The following is a 17,040-nucleotide window of genomic DNA, read 5'->3' as shown; positions in this document are numbered from 1 at the left end:
TGGGGTGCCCGGTGCCCTGCCCCCCCTCATCGGCCACGGGAGCCCCTGGGGCTCCTCCCCGGGCTCTCCCCGCTTTCGGGGGCGGGGGGGGGGGGGTTGGCCGGCACCGGGCGGGCAGGGTGCAGGCAGCACGGCCCCCCCGCCCCCCCCCTTCCCCCCTGCCCCCCCCCCCGCCCCCCGCCGCTCCGCCCCGCTCCTCCCCGCCGGCAGCGGGGGCCGGGGGGGGGGGGGGGCTGGCGGGGCCGGGCGGGGCGGGGCGGGCGGTGGCGCTCGGGGCTCCCGGGCTGCTCCGGCTCCGGCCCCGGCCCCGCTCGGCCCCGCCCGGCCAAAGTCCCGGGGCCATGAGCGGGGCGGCGGGCGGCCGGCGCCCGGCCTTCCCCGGCCTCCCAGGTAGGGCAGGTGCCGGGCGCTGCGGGGGGGCGGGCAGCGGGGTTTGGGGGGGCCGGGGCGCTCGGGGCCCCCCCGCACCCAGCGCCCCGTCGCCGCAGGGGAGCGGGTGCTGGAGGAGGCGGCGGGGGCCCGGCAGCGCTGCGGGGGGGGCGACGGCGACGGCTCCGTGCCCGGGACCCTGCTCTGCACCAACCGCCGCGTCGCCTTCCTGCCCGCCCAGGTGCGACGGGGGCGGCACCCGGCACCCCCCCACCCCGGCACCCCCACCCCGGCACCCCCCTGCACCCCCCCACCCCGGCACCCCCACCCCTGCACCCCCCCACCCCCAGCACCCGGCACCCCCACCTGCACCCCCACCCCCGGCACCCTGCACCCCCACCTGCACCCCCACCCCCAGCACCCCCAGCACCCCCTGCACCCCCACCCCGCACCCCCACCCCGGCACCTCCCAGCACCCCCCCTGCACCCCCTGGCACCCCCACCCTGCACCCCCCCGGCACCCTGCACCCTTCCCAGCACCCTGCACCCCCACCCTGCACTCCCATCCCGGCACCCTGACCCCCTGCACCCCCATCCCGGCACCCTGCACCCCCCCCAGCACTCTGTATCCCCCCCTCCCCCGCCCCGGCACCCTGCACCCCCCCCAGCACCCTGTACCCCCCACCCTGCACCCCCATCCCAGCACCCTGCACCCCCCCCGGCACCCTGTACCCCCACCCTGCACCCCCCCCGGCACCCTGACCCCCTGCACCCTGACCCCCTGCACCCTGCACCCCCCCCCCGCCACCCTGCACCCCAACCCCGGCACCCCCCCGGTATCCCCCCCTAGCACCCCCACCCCAGCACCCTGCACCCTCACCCTGAACCCCCATGGGCCCCGACACCCTGACCCCATCCCACTGCACCCCGACCCCAGCACCCCCATCCCATCCCATCCCGGTCCAAGACTGACCCCATCCCAGCCCCATCCCAGCCCCATCCCAGCCCCACTGCAGCAGCATCCCTACCCCGTCCCGGTCCAACCCTGGCCCCTTCCCAGCCCCATCCCAGCTCCATCCCAGCCCCATCCTCATCCCTGCTCCATCCTGGCTCCATCCCATCCCAGCCCCAGCCCCAGCCCAACCCCATCCCCATCCCTGCCCCATCCCAGCCCCATCCCGACCCCAGCCCCATCCCTGCTCCATCCCGGCTTCATCCCAGCCCCATCCCTGCTCCATCCTGGCTCCATCCCATCCCAGCCCCAGCCCGACCCCAGCCCCATCCCTGCTCCATCCCAACCCCATCCCAACCCCAGCCCCATCCCTGCTCCATCCCGACCCCATCCCAACCCCATCCCCATCCCTGCTCCATCCCCATCCCTGCCCCATCCCAACCCCAGCCCCATCCCGGCTCTATCCCAGCCCCATCCCCATCCCCATCCCGACCCCATCCCCATCCCATCCCGACCCCATCCCCATCCCATCCCGGCCCCATCCCAGCCCCATCCCGACCCCATCCCAACCACAGCCCCATCCCTGCTCCATCCCGACCCCATCCCCATCCCATCCCATCCTGGCCCTATCCCGGCTCCATCCCAGCCCCATCCTGATCCTGGCCCCATCCCGGCCCCATCCCAGCCCCATCCTGACCCCATCCTGACCCCATCCTGCCCCCCATCCTGGCTGCACCCACGCCCCATCCCAGCGGCATCCCAACCCCATCCCAGACCGCTCCGGCCACATCCCGACCCCATCCCAGCCCCCCTTCACCCGTCGGCTGCGGAGCCGCCGCGTTCACCCGGGGAACCCCTCGCCGCAGGATGCGGTGGGGGGCCGGGGGCAGCCGCGGGGCCCCGGATCCGGCCCCACAGCCCTTCCCGGGTTTGGGAGGGGGGACACAGACCCCCCCCCCCCCGGGGGGAATTCCAGCTCTCCCGCTCTCCCGCAGGCCCCCGGCTCCCGGGCCTTCCTCCGCAGCGAGGACGACGTGGCCCTGCCCTGCATCCGCAAGCTGGTGGCAGGTAAAGGCGGCGGCCCCCGGCCCGGGCGATGAGTTGGGCAGGTCTCAGCCGGCGCTGACGCCCACCCCGACCCCCACCCCGACCCCCACCCTGACCCCCACCCCGCAGCCAGCAGCTTCGCCAAGCCCAAGGTGCTGACGGCCGCCTCCACCCTCAAGTTCATCCCCGAGGAGCTGGCTGTTTTCTGCCGGGATTTCCGCCTGCTCCGCTTCCGCTTCCACGAGAGCGGCTTGGCTCCGCAGGCGTTTCGGGTGAGCTGGGGCGGGGGGCAGCTGGCGGTTGGGGGGCACAGGGGGGGCTTCGCACCCGGCTGTGGGGCGCTCTGTGGCTTTTTTTTTTTTTTTTTTTTTTTTTTTTTTGGGGTGGGGGGGGATTTTGGGGGTCCTGGCTCCTCTCCGCAGGTCGCCAACGCCATCGCCCAGGCGCGGGAGGCGGCCGCGTGGCTGGGGGACGCCGGCGAGGGGCGCGAGGGCTGGTCCTGCCCTGCCGAAGCCCCTTCGGAGGATGAGGAGGAGGAGGAGGAGGAGGAGGAAGGCTCGGCCGCCACGCTGCTCTTCGAGAGCCTGCGCGACTGGGAGAAGGAGCTGAAGCGCCTGGGTGCCGCGGGCTGGAGGGTGAGCGCCGTCAACGAGCGCTTCGACATGGCCCCCAGGTACGGCCGGGCCCCACGCTGGGGTCCGCGCACCCCCAGCACCCCACGCTGCCGGGGCGGGGGGGGGGGGCACGGTGTGAACCCCCCCACCCCGAGGGGACCGGGGAGGGCGGCCATGGGGGGTGGTGGGGAAAAAATCCTCCCCTCTGCCCATGGTTTGGGGAAAACGCACCGTGAGGGGCTCGGAACGGCACCCTGGGGTTTGGGGGGTGCTGGGGGGGGGGGCAGCTGCCCCATGTCCCCCCCCCCAACATCCCGCAGCCTCCCCCGGTACCTGTGGGTGCCCAGCGGGCTCCTGGACCACGACCTGAAGCGGATCTTCGCCCACTTCGAGGAGCGCCGCGTGCCCGTGAGTGCCCCGGGGTAAGGGAAGGGGATGTGTGTGTGTGTGGGGGGGGTCATTTGGGGTTGGGGGGTCTCACCCCCCTCCATTTCACCCCACAGCGCCTGTGCTGGCACCACCCCGGCGGCGGTGACCTGCTGCGAGCCGCCGGCTTCCACGCAGCCTCGGAGCCGGGCAGCGAGGACGTGAGGTGAGCCCCGCCGGGGGTCCCTTTTTTTTTTGGGGGGGGGTCTGGGGGTGCTGGCCCAACCCAGCCCCACCCCGGGGGTCTCTCTGCTCCCCGTTCCAGGTGCCTGGAGGCTCTGCTGCTGGGGGGCCGCGGGCCCTGCGTGCTGGCCGACGCCGCCGAGCTGCCCACCCTCGCCGACATCCAGCTCGCCCACCTCAAGCTGCGGGCGCTCTGCCTGCCCGGTGAGGGGGGGCGAGGGGGGATCCCGTGGGGACAGGGGGGGTGGGATCGGGCTGCGGGGCTCCGTCTCCTCCGCTGACCCCCCCTCCACGCTTTGCCCCGGCGAGCCAGGCGCGGCGGCGGAGGAGAAGTGGCTCTCGGCTCTGGAGGGGACGCGCTGGCTGGACCACGTCCGGTGAGCGGGCGGCGGCGGCGGGGGCTTTATTTTTTTTTTTTTGGGGGGTGGGGGGGTGAAAAAAAACCCCAAAACTACCCTAAAAACCCCCCTCCCCATGGCGGACGGCGCTCCCGCACAGCCCAACCACCGGCTTGCAAGGCGATCGCCGGGTGCGTGAGCGTCCCGGGGCGGGCTGCGGACCCCCGCGGCGGGCGGCGGTGGAAATTTAGGGTGCCCTGACCCCCCCCCCCCCGCTTTCTGCCCCCCCCCCCCCCCGCCAACCAGCACCTGCTTGAGAAAAGCCGTCGAGGTGGCATCGCTGCTGGCGGGGAGACGCTGCTCCGTCCTCCTGCAAGGTAGCGCCGCGGCGAGCACCGGGGTGGGCGCGCGGCAGGGGAGGGGGGGGGGGCTGTGATATTTCGGGGTCTCCCCGTCTCGTTTCCCACCCCAGAACCCTCGGACCGCGACCTGAACTGCCTGCTGGCCTCGCTGGTGCAGCTCCTGGGGGACCCCCACGCCCGCACCCTGCCCGGCTTCCAGAGCCTGGTGCAGCGGGAGTGGGTGGCAGCCGGGCACCCCTTTCCCTGTCGCCTCGGGCTCCTGCGTCGCGACAGCCCCCGCGAGGAGGTGAGAGCCGCCCCGCGTCCCCGCCACCCCGGCCCCGCCGTCGGTGGGTGACGTGCACGTGTGTCCGTCCCCACCGCCGCCACCCAGGCCCCCGTTTTCCTGCTGTTCCTGGACTGCACGTGGCAGCTGGTGCGGCAATTCCCGGCAGCTTTCGGCTTCACCGAGGCGTACCTCCTGGCCCTCCACGACAGCAGCTTCGCCCCTTACTTCAGCACCTTCCTCTTCAGCTGCCAGCGGCAGCGGGGCCGCGGCAGCCCGGTGAGCGGCACGAGGCGGCGGGTTTCGGGCCGGCTTCGGGGACGGAGGCGAATCCCCCTCCCATCCCGCTCGGCCGCCATCCAGCTGCGCCGTGCCTCAGTTTCCCCAGCCGCATCCCCAAGTCGTAGATCGCGCGTCCTCCCCGCGCGCCGCTAAAAGTTTCGCCCCCTTCCCCTCCCCGCAGCAGCGGTCCCGCAGCCAGACCTACACGCCGGTGAGCGGCTGGCGGGACCCCTCCCCGCGGGCGGGCAACGCTGCCCGCGAGCTGCCCGCCGTCTGGGACTGGGGGCTGCGCTACAGCCGGCAGCAGCGAGCCCGGTTCAGGAACCCGGCGGGTGCTGCGGCAAGCGTGGGACCCCCTGCAGCCCCCCGGACCCCAGGCAGGGTGAGTCAGGGCTTGGCTTTTTGGGGGGCGCGGGGGGGGCTGCGTCGTCGGGAGCAAACGCAGGCGTCCGGGTTGTGCCGCACGAGGACCACCCCCCCCCCGCCCTCCCCATTTAATTTGGGGCGCTCTGCGCCTTAAATCCCATCCCGGTGCCGCGTGCCCCCTAAAAAGCTGCCCCATCCCTAACTGGGGGGTTTCCCCCCACCCCGTTTCCCCTTCCTGCTGGTTTTTCCCCCCCCTTTTTTCCCCTAATCCCTATTTTCCCCCCGCCGTCTCCCAGCCCGCCGACGCCTGGCCGGGGGCCGGCAGCGTTTTCGCGCTGTCCAAGGGGACGTTGTCACCCCAACCCTTTCCCTGGAGGAGCGGCCGCCCCCCGCCGCGCCTGTCCCGCTGGGCCCCCTCCCTGGAGAGCCTCGGCGAGCGGGGAGGTAGCCCGGGGGGCAACCGGCCCTCCGCACCCGCCCCGGGGCTACTGCTGCCCTGCGCCGCGGGACCCTCGGTCCGGCTCTGGCGACGCTGTTACCTGCGGGGTCTGCCCGAGGCACAGGTAACGCCGGCACCGGGGCTTTTGGGGGGGGGGTCTCCGTGACGGGGTCAGTTCGGCACCGCGAGGGGAAACTGAGGCACGGCGGGGCCACACCGCGACGGGGGTCCCGGCCGGGCGCGAGCCGAGGGGTTCCCGGGGCCGGGGGATTTCTTCCTCCCCGGCCGCGCCGGGAGGCTCGGGATGCGGGTTGGGGCTGGTGCGGGTGGTCCCTGCGCGGCTGTCCTGCCCCCGGGGGCGTCTGTCTTGCCTGCGTCTGTCTGTCCCGGCCCCGTGCATGTCGATCCTGACCCCGTGTCCGTTCCCGGCCCCCTGTCCATCCATCCTGGCCCCATGTCTGTTCATCTGACCCCCTGTCCATCCATCCCAACCCCGTGTCCGTCTGTCTGACCCCGTGTCCGTCTGTCTGACCCCGTGTCCATCTGACCCCATGTCTGTCCATCTGATCCCGTGTCCGTCTATCTGACCCCATGTCTGTCCGTCTGTCTGACCCCATGTCCGTCGATCCCAACCCCGTGTCCATCCATCCTGACCCCGTGTCTGTCTGACCCCCTGTCTGTCCACCCTGACCCCCTGTCCATCCATCCTAACCCTGTGTCCATCTGTCTGACCCCATGTCCGTCCATCCCGACCCCATGTCCGTCCATCCCGACCCCGTGTCCGTCCATCTGACCCCGTGTCCATCCATCTGATCCCATGTCCATCCATCCCGACCCCGTGTCCATCCATCTGACTCCATATCTGTCCATCCTGTCCCCGTGTCCATCTGTCTGACCCCATGTCCGTCCATCCCGACCCCATGTCTGCCTATCTGATCCCGTGTCCGTCCATCGGATCCCGTGTCCGTCCATCTGACCCCGTCCGTCCGTCCCGACCCTGTATCCATCCATCTGACCCCATGTCCGTCCATCCCGACCCCGTGTCTGTCCATCTGACCCCCTGTCCGTTCATCCCGACCCTGTATCTATCCATCTGACCCCGTGTCCATCCGTCCCGACCCCGTGTCCGTCCATCTGACCCCCTGTCCGTTCATCCCGACCCTGTATCCATCCATCTGACCCCGTGTCCGTCCGTCCCGACCCCGTGTCCGTCCATCTGACCCCCTGTCCATTCATCCCGACCCTGTATCCATCCATCTGACCCCATATCCATCCATCCCGACCCCGTGTCCGTCCATCTGACCCCCTGTCCATTCATCCTGAGCACGTATCCGTCCATCTGACCCCATATCCATCCATCCCGACCCCGTGTCCGTCCGTCCCGACGCCGTACGCGTCTCCCCGCAGCGCGGCCGCTTCGCCCCGTCTCCGGCCGGCCTGGCCGAGGAGCTGACGCTGCTGCAGGACCGGCTCCGTGCCTGGCAGTCGGCGAGACCCCGCGCCGAGGCCGCCGGTGGCCCCCTCGCACCCTCGCGGTGAGGGTCCCCGGGACGGGACCCCCTCCCCGTGGGGACGCACGGCTGCTGGGACAGCCCCGGCCCGCGGCGGGGCCCCGGGGTTCCCTCCAGCCACGCGGGTTTTGGGGGGGACCCCCCCCCAAACCGCCCTGCGCCTTCTGCCGCTGCCTTCCACCCCGGGGCGCGCGGCTTTTGGGGGCCGGATCCTGCGGTGCCGCTCAGCCGGTGCCTGGGCTGGAGGAGGCAGAGCCGGGGGGGTCCCTGAAGGTGCCCCCCGACTCTCGCTGGATGCAGCGGTTTCTCAGATTTTTTTTCTTTTTTTTTAATTAAATTTTTGCTACCTCGACAGAGGCTTTGAGCAGCTCGGGGCTGGCAGGAGCCCGGGCGAGCAGGATCCAGCCCCAGCGCGGGGTGGTTTTTTTGGGGGGTTTAATCCCGCCGGGGGCGCGGGACCCCCGCGCTTTGCTGCGATTCCGGTCCTGGGGCCAGGGCTCCGTGTGGGTTCGGATTCCCGAGGAGGACGGGGACAGCTGGATCCCGGCTCCTGCGACACCCTGGGCCATCTCCCATCCCCTCGGCCGTGGGACAGCATGAGGGACCCGCTCCGGCAGCCCGGAATGTCTCCGGGATGGGGGACGGGGACGCTGCGGGGGTTTGGGGAGCCGTGCGTGGGCCCCTCCTCATCCCTCGCCGTGCCCGGGGGATCTCGGCCGGGAGCTTTTCCGCGGGATCCGTGCGCGGGAGCCCATTAAAGCGCAGTTCTGCAGGCGATGGCGCGTGGCTGTGCGGGGGGAGCGGGCAGGGGGTGCGGGATGGGGCCCCCCCCCGGCATGCGAGGCCGAGGGCTGCGGACGGGGGGATCCCCCCGGTGTTGGGGTCCCCATGCTGGGATCTCCTGGCACCGGGATCTCTCAGCGCTGGGATTCCTCCCCCCCGCAGCCATGGCACTGGGGTCCCTCCACACTGGGATCTCCCGGCACTGGGATCCCCCCCCTGCGCTGGGATCTCCCAGCATTGGGATCCCTCCACACTGGGATCTATGTCCCGGCACTGGGATCCCCCCCCTGCGCTGGGATCTCCCAGCACTGGGATCCCTCCACACTGGGATCTATCTCCTGGCACTGGGATCCCCCCCTGTGCTGGGATCTCTCAGCATTAGGATCCATCCACACTGGGATCTCCTGGCACTGGGATACCCCTCTGCCCCCTCACTGGGTTCTCTCAGCAGTGGGATCCCCCCACGCTGGGATCTGCTGGCACTGGGATCTCCTGGCACTGTGATCCACTCCCTGCACTGGGATCCCTCCACACTGGGATCTCCTGGCACTGGGATCCGCTCCCTACACTGGGATCTCCTGGCGCTGGGATCTCCTGGCACTGGGATCTGTCAGCACTGAGATCCCCCCCCACGCTGGGATCTCCTGGCACTGGGATCCACTCCCTGCACTGGAATCCTTCCACAATGGGATCTCCCGGCACTGGGATATCCCCCTGCACTGGGATCTCTCAGCAGTGGGATCCCTCCACACTGGGATCTCCTGGCACTGGGATCCACTCCCTATGCTGGGATCCACTCCCTACGCTGGGATCCACTCCCTACACTGGGATCTCCTGGTGCTGGGATCTCCTGGCACTGGGATCTGTCAGCACTGGGATCTCCTGGCACTGGGATCTGTCAGCACTGGGATCTCCTGGCACTGGGATTCCCCCCCCCCCGCGCTGGGATCTCTCAGCACTGGGATATCCCCCCCCCCCCCCCCCGCGCTGGGGTCCCCGCTCCTGGCCGTGAGGGTGCTGTCGCCCTCCTGTCACGGCAGGGGATATCGCGACAGAAGGGCGGCGGCGCCGGCCCGGTCACCCCGCCCGCCCACACTCAAGATGGCCGCCGCGCCTTCGCCGCGCTCAGCCGCCGACGCCACTTCCGGTCCGGCGGCGGCCGGCCGACGCGAGGGGGCGGGGCTCGCGCCTGCGGCTGACGTCACGGCGCACGGCGCGCGGCTCTGTCGCGCCTGTGGCGTTACGTGACGGCGGCGGCGCCGCGCGGGCGGGAGCGGGCGGTGGGGCAAGATGGCGGCGGGGCCCATCTCCGAGCGGAACCAGGGTGAGCGGCGGGGCCGGGGCCGGGGCCGGGGCCTGGGCCTGGGCCTGGGCCTGCGCCTGCCGCGGGGGCGGGGGACGTGGGGGCCGGGGGCTCCCTGGGGACGTGGGGGGTCGGGGGGGCTCTGGGGGGGGACCCTGGGGGCCGGGGGGACCCTGGGGATGTGGGGGCTGGGGGCACCTTGGGGACGTGGGGGGCTCTGGGGGGGGACCCAGGGGACGTGGGGGGCTCTGCGGGGACCTTGGGCTCCCTGGGGTCGGGGTGGGCTCTGGGGGGGGACCCAGGGGACGTGGTGGGCTCTGCGGGGACCTTGGGCTCCCCGGGGTCGGGGGAGGCCGGGGGGGACTCTGGGGGCGTGAGGGGTCGGGAGGGGGACCCTGGGGTCGGGGGAACTCTGGGGGGGGATCTGGGAGGACCCTGGGAGGATCCTGGGCTCTCTGGGGACAAAGGGGGCTCTGCGGGGTACTCGGGGGACGTGGGGGGCACTGGGTTCTCTGGGGACATGGGGTCCCCATGGCTCCTTGGGTACATGGTGCAGCTGGGGTGGGGGGCGTGTGCTCCTGGGAGACATGGGGTGCTCGGGGGGGGCACAGGGTGACCTGGAGGCTTAGGGGGGCTACGGAGAGGACCTGGGCTCCCCAGAGATGTGGAGGTGTCAGTTGGGGGGTCCTGGCTTTTGGAGGCATAAGGGGTGTCAGTAGGCTTCCTGGGCACGCAGGAGCTGGAACGGAGGGGTTCTGGTCTCCCTGGAGAAAATGGGGGGCTATGGGGACTTCCCTGCTTGAAGGTATAGTTATGGGGGATATGGTTAAAAGTTTAAGGAGTATCGCTGTCTTTGACTTGAAGAACTTTAGCATCAAGCCCCTCAAGTCCTGGCGCAGCCACAACTTCCAGCTTCCCGGGCTCGCGTGTCTAACTTGGCTTCTCTTTTCTCTCCGCTCAAGATGCGACGGTGTACGTTGGGGGCTTGGATGAGAAGGTCAGTGAGCCGCTGCTCTGGGAGCTCTTTCTCCAGGCGGGACCGGTGGTCAATACCCATATGCCCAAGGATCGAGTCACGGGCCAGCACCAAGGTGAGATATTTGCTGGTTTCTCTCAAAAGCTTCCCGTTGAATAAAATATTTTAGTTGGGGACAGTCACAGAGAGATTGGTATGGGAAGAGAGGTGAGGAATGGATGATCCCCAGGCGAGATCGTCTTGCCCTTAGGGAAGCTCTGGTTTTTTTCAAAGGAGCCTTGGGTGCTCTGGTTTTAAATCAGGCGGGGTCGGATGAGCTGCAGGAGGCCGTGGGTCCGCCCTCTCCTAAAGCTCTGTTTGGGGGCTTTGTTGCAGGCTATGGGTTTGTGGAGTTCCTCAGCGAGGAGGACGCAGATTATGCCATTAAGATCATGAACATGATCAAGTTGTACGGGAAGCCGATCCGAGTGAACAAAGCCTCGGCTCACAACAAAAACCTGGACGTGGGGGCCAACATCTTCATCGGCAACCTGGACCCCGAAATCGATGAGAAGCTGCTGTACGACACCTTCAGCGCCTTTGGGGTCATCCTGCAGACGCCCAAGATCATGCGAGACCCCGACACGGGCAACTCGAAGGGTTACGCCTTCATCAACTTCGCCAGCTTCGATGCCTCGGACGCTGCCATCGAGGCCATGAACGGACAGTACCTCTGCAACAGGCCCATCACCGTTTCCTACGCCTTCAAAAAAGATTCTAAAGGCGAGCGGCACGGCTCGGCCGCCGAGCGTCTCCTGGCAGCCCAGAACCCGCTCTCGCAGGCGGATCGGCCCCATCAGCTCTTCGCCGACGCTCCTCCTCCTCCGTCTGTCCCGACGCCTGTTGTCACCTCCCTGGGACCTGGTGTCACCCCTCCAGGTGGGTAGATCCTGGCAGCGCCCGCCTTTGTGCCGCGCTGGCTGACAGGAGGCTGCCACGCCTGCCCGCCGCCAGTCCCGGCGTGGTTGCATTCTCCCGTGCCTCGGTGCGGAGCTGCTCCTTGTTGCGTGGGGAGGCTGAGGGCAGCGGCGTCGCGCCACATGGGTGCTTTTTGGTGATGGTTGGTGCAAAACCCTCAGCAGAGCTGTAGGAGCACGAGCTGGCAGGACTTTGGGGAAGTCCTCTGCTGTCCCCGTGGCAGCTCGACCTACGCTGTCCCAGGGCTGAGCGGAAGGATCCTGCTTCAGTCCGCTGGATTTTTATGTCTGCTGGTTTTTTACAGTTCTTGAGGCTGTTTGTGCTTTCACATGGAATCATAGAATCACAGAATCGTTGAGGTTGGCAAAGACCTTTAAGATCATCCAGTCCAACCATTAACCTCACACTACCAAGTCCACCACTAACCAATTAAGGGCAGAGGAATAATTTCATGTTTCCTGGCTTGGTGGCTGGATTATTTTTTAATGGAAGTAAAAACTGGGAATCATTAAGGTTGGAAAGGAGCTCCAAGATCATCAGTCCAACCATCAACCCAACACCCCCATGCCCACTAAACCATGTCCCCAAGTGCCACCTCTGCCCATGTTTTGAACCCCTCCAGGGATGGGGACTCCCCCACCTCTCTGGGCAGCCTGGTCCAATGCCTGACTGCTCTTTCTGTGAAGAAATTTCTCCCGATATCCAATCTAAACCTCCCCTGACGCAGCTTGAGCCCATTTCCTCTCGTCCTGTCGCTGGTTCCTTGGGAGAAGAGCCCAACCCCGCCTCCCTGCCCCCTCCTGCCAGGAGCTGCAGAGCGATCAGGTCTCCCCTCAGCCTCCTCTTCTCCAGGCTGAACACCCCCAGCTCCCTCAGCCGCTCCCTACCAGCCCTGTGCTCCAGACCCTTCCCCAGCTCCGCTGCCCTTCCCTGGCCACGCTCCAGCACCCCAATGTCCTTCCTGTACTGAGGGGCCCAAAACTGGACACAGCATTCCAGGGGCAGCCTCCCCAGTGCTGAGTACAGGGGCACGATCCCTGCCCTGCTCCCGCTGGCCACACTACCCCTGACACAAGCCAGGACGCTGTTGGCCTTCTTGGCCACTGCTGGCTCATGTTCAGCCGCTGTCGACCAACACCCCCAGCTCCTTTTCCACCAGGCAGCTTCCAGCCACTCTTCCCCAAGCCTGCAGCGCTGCATGGGGTTGGTGTGACCCAAGCACAGGACCCGGCACTTGGCCTTGTTGAACCTCCTTCCCGATCACCTGGGAGATTTTTTTTTTTTTTGCTTTTAGTTTTTTTTATACTTAACCGAATTCTCGATGTCTCTCTCCCCAGGCCTCCCGCCCCCAGGATCGTTCCCCCCGCCGGTGCCACCCCCCGGAGCGATGCCTCCCGGCATGCCTCCCGCCATGCCACCCCCACCCATGCCGCCCGGCGCGGGTGCCCCTGGTCCCCCCTCCGGGGCCGCGCCCAGCGGGGGACACCCGCCTCACCCGCACCCCTTCCCTCCGGGCGGGATGCACCATCCGGGTAAGCATCGGACAGGTATCGGGCTTGGGAAACGTCGCTTGCCTTCTACTTCTCTGGGGTGGGCTTCGGTAAATCGCCGCTCCTTTTTCTTCCCTGAGGTTCCCTTTCTGTAAAACGGGGAGAAAACCGTTGCTGTCCTCTGTAAGGGACTGAACGCAGCGTCGCTCCCCGAGATCTTGCTCTCTACAGCACAGGGCGGCCCGGTAACGAGAAGGCAGAGTCTGCGTAGGAGCGAGCGTGTCACGCCAGCGGCGCCGCGCCGGGTTTCTGGGTTTCTCTCCTGGATGTTCTAAAACGTGTTAAAAAATAGCCTGGAGCGGGGCCCAGCGGGATTTCTGAAGCACTTTGGTAATTTAGGAAGTCGTGCCCTCTTGGGAGGCATCCCGTCGGGTTGGGACGTTGGTTTCCTTGAGGCGCAAAGGTGTGGGAAGGCAGGGTCCGTCGCGGCGGGGGCTTGTAAGGTCTCAGGTGCTGCTCCGGCTGGGAGGATGTTAACGAGACTCCGAGCCTTCATCATTTTTCTCTAGCGTAAATTAATACGTTAAGTGTGAACCTTCTTAGCGCAGTCTGCGGCTCTGCCAGGCGGGAGCTAATTCAAGACACGAGAACAAAATGTTTCTTTCATTTCCTTCCATTTTTAGTCCTGTAGTACTGGGGAACGAGCAGCGTATACATCTAGACTCTGGTTTCCAATGCAAAAATTAAGTGACATTTGCAGTTTAATTTTTTTTTTTTTCTTTAATCCTGCTCTAAAACCACCCCTGCGCTGAGATGCTCTCCCACGCTGGCTGATTAGGGTGCTTTGTGTGACGGTGGCTCTGGCTGTGTGAGTGACCAGATGGCTGCTGCTTGGCCCCGATTACAAGCCGGCTTTTCGGGCTTTAGAGTAGCCAATTACTCACGACGAAGGAAAACCTGACCGAGCACTGCGTGCCCTGTGGAGCCGCGTTGGGCACTCGAATCTCCGATGAAGAGGAAAGAATCGCTGTTTGTTTTTTTAAAGGGATAAAATAAGACAATAATAGAAAAAAAAAGGCGGTTTGGAAGGACCCAGGCCACTCCTGCTCAGAGCAGGGCAAGTTTCAAAGTCAGATTGCTCAGGGGTTTGTCCAAAATCTCCGAGGGTGGTGATTTCCCTCCAAGCCCCTGTCCCAGGGCTGCACCGTGCTTGCTGCCACACCTTTCCCCCCACGCACACTTGCATCCAAGCAAGTTTCACACTTGTTTCCTGCGCTGCAGCCTGTTCCTGTTGCCTCTTGTCGGAGAGTTTTGCGCTTTCTCCTCTTTAAACCTCCCTTTTGGTAGCAGAACCCCCTTTGCAGACCTGATGTCGTAACCATACAGCTGGATTTAGTGCCCCTCTGGGCCGCGGGTGCCCGGAGCTGCCGTGCCGAGCAGCCGCCCTCGTTGCGAACCTCTCTTGACTCGTTATTCCTCCAGGAATGCCTCCCATGCAAGTGCACCATGGGCCGCCTGGGATGGGCCAGCATCACCCAGGACCGCCGGGCTCCGGAGGCCAGCCTCCCCCACGGCCCCCCCCTGGCATGCCACACCCTGGACCCCCACCCATGGGTATGCCACCCCGAGGACCTCATTTCGGGTCGCCCATGGGTAAGTGGGTGCCTGCAAGAGGCGGTATGTGTTCTTTTCTATCGATCGTACACACTTTTGAGTTCAGCGCTTGCTTCGGCCCCGCGCCCTCCCTCGTTCCTAGCTTAACGGGGACGGGAAGGAGGTAATAGCGCAGCCTCGCCGCGGAGATGCGTCTTGGAGCAAGACCTGGCAGCTGCGAGCTGCTAAGCCAGGGTCCTCCCGGGGCTTTCCTCGTGTTCGTCGTGACGTGGGGCTCCGCGCTCTCTGGTGATTGCTCCCCGTCTCTCACGTCGGGATAGCAAGCGGGTTTTGCCAACGGGGAGGGATCCCGAGACCTGTCGTGTCCGCCGGCTGTGGTGGGGGGGATCCTAGGAGAGACTCCTTCTCCGGGACCGAGGGAGAGCGTTGGCCCCAGCCATGGGCACCCAGTAGAGCTGGCACCCAAGGGTGGGCTTTGGGTGGGATCGGCTCGGTTCTGCTTCTCCCCGCGGAGGTTGTTAACGCCTGTGCTCTGTCCCCGCAGGTCACCCAGGCCCCATGCCGCACCACGGGATGCGCGGCCCTCCTCCGCTGATGCCTCCTCACGGCTACAATGGTCCCCCTCGCCCCCCGCCGTACGGCTATCAGAGGGTCCCCTTGCCCCCCCGGCCCGCGCAGAGGCCCCCCGGGGTGCCGCCGCGTGGCCCCCTGAGGGGCCCCCTGCCCTAAACGCAGCGGTGGCAGAGCCCTCTCCGTGCCGGGGATCCTTCCCTCTCTGTCCTCGGAGTTTCATCTCCCCTTGGACTAACACATCCGCACCCAGGAGGGGTGGTTGGGTCCATCCCTGTCGCAGCTCCCCGCTCCCCCTTTCCCCCTCCCCGTCTTTTTCCCCATTTCTTTTCACAACGTTCATTTTGGTTACTTGTCCCCTTCTCCTTCCATTTATCTCAGCCTCGAAGATTTTCTTCAAGGTACTTCTAACAGGATTTTTTTTTTTCTTTTTCTATGTAAAGCAGCGAGCGCCCATTTACAAATAAAGCGTTTTAAGAACCGGGGGATTGTCCCCCTGAGACGGGGACGAGGCCCCTCCTGTTTGTCACTGATGATTGGCTCCCGACTGCTCTCGCCTTGCGCAGCCACGGGGACACCTGCGACAGAGTCCGTCGGCATGTGAAAGCTCTGCCGATACCGCTGCCGGCTGTCTTGGTGAGGCGCTGAATTAGGGTTGATGCACCCGGTCTCTTGTTTTATCCAGGCTGTTCGGCTCCGGGTAAGCCGGTACACCTGCGGTGAAGGAAAATGTACGATAAAGCCTTAAAGTCCGTCGCACCCTCGGACAGTGTTGTCCCGGAGAGCGCAAGTAAATGGGCAGGATATTTGGAGGAGTAATTTGGCAGCGAAACTTGCTCTCCCGAGTCCCTGCCTTGTCCCTCTCCGCACAGGGAAAGGACTTCTTTAGAAATGAGATCTCATTTTGATGTTGCTCACAGCCGCAGGAAGCCATTTTAGCTGTGGTTTTGGGGATATTGTTAACGGGAGGGGGCAAGAAAATTGGGGTTATGCGGCCCGTTTGGGAGGGGAGGTGGAGCAGATCTGGTCCACGTGTTGTCTCCACACTTCCTGGGGCTGAGTCGCCAGAACCGTCCTGCCTCCCCTAACGAATTCAGCGTCTTCGCGCCGGCGAGAGTGATAATTGGGGAAGTGTAAAAGCAGAGTCTGCGGATGGGAAGCTTCGCACCTTCCCTGGCAGTTGGGAAGGTGTGAGGAGAGAGGGGGCCTGCCTTTCTGCGGAGCTCCGGACGGGAAGGCAGAAGAGCCTGCAGTTGGCTTTATCCATGTGAGGCTCTAAATCCAGGTGATTTAAATGCAAAAAAAAAAACCAATACCAAAGTGCTTCCAGGTATTTGGCCACCTGGAGATGTTTTGTGGCTTTATGCAAGGAGCAGGGGCTATGGATGGGGGACTGCAGTGCTTTTTTGGCTGCTATGACTCTTCAGCACTCTGCAGAGAAGCTACTTTGCTTTCAGCCTTGATTTTACTCTGCCGGTTTATTTCTGTTTTATTTTAGCATCCTAGGGCTAAACCTGACCCTTAGCTCCAATCTCTGTTCGCCCTCGCGGGCCAGAGAGAAAGAATAGCGCCGTGCTTCCCCTTTTGTCATCACGGGGTTTGGTAAGCGAGACCTGGAGAAATTCAGAGCCTGGTTGGGGAAATAGCGCGGCCGATCTGCGCGCTTTATTCCTCCTTCGCTCGTGTTGCCTTTGGCACGGGAGCGGGCCGCTGCAGGATCTGCGAGACAAACTGGAAGAGCTCTGCGCTTACTTCAGCTGCTCCCTAATTACTTTTATTACAGCCTCTGATAAAGTGTAAGGTCGAGGCTGTCCTTAGCTTATGCCGCTGACGCGGATTCTTGTGCCGCTCCTCGAGTAGACATCCCTGCTCAAATCCAGCCTTCCTGGGGCGAGTTCGGGGCTGTTAGAGGAGATCTGGGGCTTGCTCTGCTGCGAACGGTTTCCAGGTCCGCGCCGAGGTCAAAGCGCCCAGCTCCGTGGTTGTGGCGGGGCTGATCCTGCCCGGGCTGAGCACCCCGCGCTCCTACTGAAACGGGGCTGTTGATGCGCTCAGCCTGGTGTGAGCCCCAGACGCTTAGCTGGGGTGAAGGTCCCCAAGTTTATTTAGGGGACGCTGAAGTCCGGAGGAGGGAACGTCACTCGCAGAGGGTTTTCCAGCAGACCTGGAGGCAGCGGGGTGCTCGCTGAACCT

At 65.9% G+C, this 17,040-nt stretch overlaps 2 protein-coding genes across 2 annotated transcripts; both read left to right on the top strand.

The window, feature by feature from the left end:
- Positions 1–341: 341 nt before the first annotated feature.
- On the top strand, positions 342–7,182 carry MTMR11 (myotubularin related protein 11). The gene is made up of 15 exons (XM_075724402.1): positions 342–390; positions 489–610; positions 2,317–2,389; positions 2,498–2,640; positions 2,791–3,041; positions 3,303–3,390; positions 3,486–3,574; positions 3,674–3,795; positions 3,905–3,968; positions 4,236–4,306; positions 4,402–4,577; positions 4,665–4,835; positions 5,020–5,220; positions 5,501–5,767; positions 7,051–7,182. Exons 1-15 carry the CDS (start codon positions 342–344, stop codon positions 7,180–7,182), a joined length of 2,019 nt encoding a protein of 672 aa, XP_075580517.1.
- A 2,039-nt stretch (positions 7,183–9,221) lies between these two features.
- On the top strand, positions 9,222–15,349 carry SF3B4 (splicing factor 3b subunit 4). The gene is made up of 6 exons (XM_075724400.1): positions 9,222–9,261; positions 10,203–10,331; positions 10,592–11,134; positions 12,511–12,705; positions 14,146–14,316; positions 14,822–15,349. The coding sequence occupies exons 1-6, from the start codon at positions 9,228–9,230 to the stop codon at positions 15,004–15,006; spliced, it is 1,257 nt and encodes a 418-aa protein (XP_075580515.1). The 5' UTR covers positions 9,222–9,227; the 3' UTR covers positions 15,007–15,349.
- Positions 15,350–17,040: the final 1,691 nt, after the last annotated feature.

The sequence above is a fragment of the Pelecanus crispus genome, chromosome 22, assembly GCF_030463565.1.
Source record: "Pelecanus crispus isolate bPelCri1 chromosome 22, bPelCri1.pri, whole genome shotgun sequence".
In the NCBI taxonomy this organism is placed as follows: Eukaryota; Metazoa; Chordata; class Aves; order Pelecaniformes; family Pelecanidae; genus Pelecanus; species Pelecanus crispus.
This window is presented reverse-complemented; position numbering and strand designations above follow the sequence as displayed.

Excerpts from the sequence above, each read along its gene's own strand:
- MTMR11 (XM_075724402.1), top strand. The coding sequence starts at position 342 with ATGAGCGGGGCGGCGGGCGGCCGGCGCCCGGCCTTCCCCGGCCTCCCA. Across the intron at positions 3,969-4,235 it reads CGCTGGCTGGACCACGTCCG|CACCTGCTTGAGAAAAGCCG; the intron begins GTGAGCGGGCGG and ends CCCGCCAACCAG. Across the intron at positions 4,836-5,019 it reads AGCGGGGCCGCGGCAGCCCG|CAGCGGTCCCGCAGCCAGAC; the intron begins GTGAGCGGCACG and ends CCCTCCCCGCAG.
- SF3B4 (XM_075724400.1), top strand. The coding sequence starts at position 9,228 with ATGGCGGCGGGGCCCATCTCCGAGCGGAACCAGG. Across the intron at positions 11,135-12,510 it reads ACCTGGTGTCACCCCTCCAG|GCCTCCCGCCCCCAGGATCG; the intron begins GTGGGTAGATCC and ends CTCTCTCCCCAG. Across the intron at positions 14,317-14,821 it reads TCATTTCGGGTCGCCCATGG|GTCACCCAGGCCCCATGCCG; the intron begins GTAAGTGGGTGC and ends CTGTCCCCGCAG.